The sequence below is a fragment of the Oncorhynchus tshawytscha genome, linkage group LG05 (assembly GCF_018296145.1).
Source record: "Oncorhynchus tshawytscha isolate Ot180627B linkage group LG05, Otsh_v2.0, whole genome shotgun sequence".
In the NCBI taxonomy this organism is placed as follows: Eukaryota; Metazoa; Chordata; class Actinopteri; order Salmoniformes; family Salmonidae; genus Oncorhynchus; species Oncorhynchus tshawytscha.
Window position 1 is genome coordinate 84,013,349 of NC_056433.1, and position 3,440 is coordinate 84,016,788.

General features: G+C 43.2%; 1 protein-coding gene across 4 annotated transcripts in view; it reads left to right on the forward strand.

Moving 5' to 3' along the window:
• Window positions 1–3,440, forward strand: part of LOC112251473 (kynurenine--oxoglutarate transaminase 3) — a 16,849-nt gene extending 13,409 nt beyond the window's left edge. For all 4 annotated transcript variants that reach the window (XM_024422459.2, XM_024422461.2, XM_024422460.2 and 1 more), the window contains exons 9-14: window positions 1–8; window positions 520–609; window positions 853–1,039; window positions 1,793–1,866; window positions 2,501–2,587; window positions 2,777–3,440. The exon at window positions 1–8 is cut by the window's left edge and continues 69 nt beyond it. In XM_024422459.2, the coding sequence (XP_024278227.1) occupies window positions 1–8; window positions 520–609; window positions 853–1,039; window positions 1,793–1,866; window positions 2,501–2,587; window positions 2,777–2,830 (500 nt within the window). In that variant the 3' untranslated portion in view covers window positions 2,831–3,440. The remainder of the gene's footprint in view (window positions 9–519; window positions 610–852; window positions 1,040–1,792; window positions 1,867–2,500; window positions 2,588–2,776) is intronic.

The window sequence follows — 3,440 nt, forward strand, 5'->3', positions numbered from 1 at the left end:
GCTGGAAGGTAAGGGCTGGGATTGTTTTTTACCTCTGTCATGACTTTTAGAGATGAGGGATTTCTGTTACCATGGGAAACCTCTGTCATGACTTTTAGAGATGAGGGATTTCTGTTACCATGGGAAACCTCTGTCATGACTTTTAGAGATGAGGGATTTCTGTTACCATGGGAAACCTCTGTCATGACTTTTAGAGATGAGGGATTTCTGTTACCATGGGACACCTCTGTCATGACTTTTAGAGATGAGGGATTTCTGTTACCATGGGAAACCTCTGTCATGACTTTTAGAGATGAGGGATTTCTGTTACCATGGGAAACCTCTGTCATGACTTTTAGAGATGAGGGATTTCTGTTACCATGGGAAACCTCTGTCATGACTTTTAGAGTACTATGTGTGTGTGTCCCGTTTGTTTTATTGTGTGTGTGTGTGTGTCCGTGTGTGTGTCCGTGTGTTTGATCATGTGAAGTTCAGTTGAAATGGTTGTGTCTATTCTAACCAGTAGTCTTTGTTGTGCAGCTTGGCTGGTCTATAGGGCCAGAACACTTGATAAAGCACCTTCAGACTGTTATGCAGAACACCTTGTACACCTGTCCAACGCCGCTACAGGTAAGGCCTGCTCATCATTCTAGCAACACGTATTCCGTTGAAGTGTTAAGAAATCAAATGAGTGGGAATTCAAATACTGTTGTAAAACCCAAACCCCTCATCAAAACAACACATTTTGCCTTGTTGTGAGAGAATGGAAACCCGAAGAACATTTCTATTCCCTATATAATACACTACTTTTGACCAGGGCCCGTAGGGCTTTGAATAATGCATGTGTATCAAGACTATGATCTGTTTCTGCAGGAGGCTGTGGCCCAGGGCCTGCTGAGGGACTATGAGCTGATGGGTCAACCTGAGTGTTACTTCTCCTCTCTGGCCGTGGAGCTGGAGGGGAAGAGGGACCGCATGGCTGCTATCCTACAGGACGTTGGCATGTCTCCTATCATACCTGAGGGAGGGTACTTCATGTGCGTGGACGTCACACCCCTTAGTAAGATACACTTTTATGAAAATAGTACGTTTTTACTTGGTTGTTGTGTAGATGTGATAATAACAGTGTGGTAAAGATGACATAAGATCTTCCATTTGCTGTAATGTCCAAGGAAATTAGAAAATAAAGATAAACTGGGCCAGGCTAATGCTAAGCTGGGTCAGGCTAACTCTAAACTGGGCCAGGCTAACTCTAAACTGGGCCAGGCTAACTCTAAGCTGGACCAGGCTAACTGTAAACTGGGCCAGGCTAACTCTTAGCTGGGCCAGGCTAACTCTTAGCTGGGCCAGGCTAACTCTAAACTGGGCCAGGCTAACTCTTAGCTGGGCCAGGCTAACTCTAAACTGGGCCAGGCTAACTCTTAGCTGGGCCAGGCTAACTCTTAGCTGGGCCAGGCTAACTCTTAGCTGGGCCAGGCTAACTCTTAGCTGGGCCAGGCTAACTCTTAGCTGGGCCAGGCTAACTCTAAGCTGGGCCAGACTAGCGCAAAACTGAGCCAGGCTAACTCTAAGCTGGACCAGGGTAACGCTAAGCTGGGCCAGACTAGTGCAAAACTGGACCAGGCTACCAAACAGGCTTGGGATGATCAGAAGTGGAGAGGTCCTGTCTCTGTTTTATTTAACAGTAGATAACAAAGAGGATGGACCAAACATAAAGAGTTTCTACCTGCAGACTGTTTGGCATAACAACTACAAGGACCCTTCATTACTAACTGGCTATAGTTTGACCCTACTATATTTTTCATGGTTGTAGATCAGGACTTGCCTCATATGGGAGATGATGAGCCTTACGACTACAAGTTTGTCAAGTGGATGATTAAGGAGAAGGTAAGAAAAAACCAACAGCTTGATGCCACATCTTATCTGCGTTTCAAATGGCACACTATTCCCTTTATTTATTTAACCTTTGTGTAACCTTTATTTAACTAGGTAAGTCAGTTAAGAACAAATTCTTATTTACAATGATGGCCTGCCCCGGCCAAACCCAGACGACTTTGGGCCAATTGTGCGCTGCCCTATGGGACTCCCAATCACGGCCGGTTGTGATACAGCCTGAAATCGAACCAGGGTCTGTAGTGACTCCTCTATGCACTGAGATGCAGTGCCTTAGACCTCGGCTCCACTCGGGAGCCCGTATATTGCACTACCTTTGGCCAGTCGAAAGTAGTGCACTACAATAGGGAATTAGGGTGCCATAGGGTCCTGGTCTAAAGTAGTGCAATACAATAGGGTGCCAATTTGGGACAGCTCTGTGGTAACAGTAGTTTTAGGGAACATTTTAACATTAAATATTAATATTACTATCACACGATGAATGCAGAGTAATTGCTGTATGTTAACATTGTAGGTAGTATAAAAGGCTTGTTGAATGAAGCACTAGTTCACATGAGGATAATTACTATCAGCAAGTTGAACTCTCCAGAGTGTGTTGTTGAGTGTTGTTGTGGTGGTTTTGTTGTAGAAACTGGCAGCCATTCCAGTCACAGCGTTCTGTGGTGATGCTTCCAAGAAGCAGTTTGAGAAATACATCCGTCTATGCTTCATCAAGGTAAACATGGGTTCTCTCATTCAGAAAAAAAACGGACTTTCTCACAGGCCAGTTCATTAGACATAAAGAGTGGACCGTGTTAAAATATCTATATATTTTTTTAAAGATGTATTCTTTCGGTTCGCTTTAACATGATCATGTGAATATTGAAGAACGTATCTCATCACCTGTCTCTGTGTGTCTCTGTAGCAAGACAGCACCCTGGATGCAACGGAGGCTATTCTAAAGAACTGGAACAAGTAAAATAAGTCCTGTTGGATTTAAGGGTTTGTCTCAAGACCCTCTGTTTTTACTGTGACACCCCTATAACACGTTACTTTGTAGGACAGGTATGGAACTGTTTGTAGGACAGGTAGGGAACTGTTTGTAGGACAGGTATGGAACTGTTTGTAGGACAGGTTTGGAACTGTTTGTAGGACAGGTATGGAACGGTTTGTAGGACAGGTATTGAACGGTTTGTAGGACAGGTATGGAACTGTTTGTAGGACAGGTATGGAACAGTTTGTAGGACAGGTATGGAACTGTTTGTAGGACAGGTATGGAACTGTTTGCCCTGTTTATATTTGTAGACATTTTCGTGTTTTTATGTTCTTTTATTAATTCATTTTTTATTGCCTTTTATTTGAGTTTTTATCTCATTTGATTGGATTTTATATGACACATAGAATGGATTAACTTCCAGGTTTGAATTTCCTCTTTTTGACATAAGCGCTCGCTGAGTAGCACTCGTCATCCTGTCAACATCGTTTTCCTGTACCCTTCATATGATGGGATGGAACAGTTTTGATCCTGTGCAGTCCTCCTGGTTTGGTGTTGTATTTCGTCTGTGAATAAAATATAACTTTTTAAAATA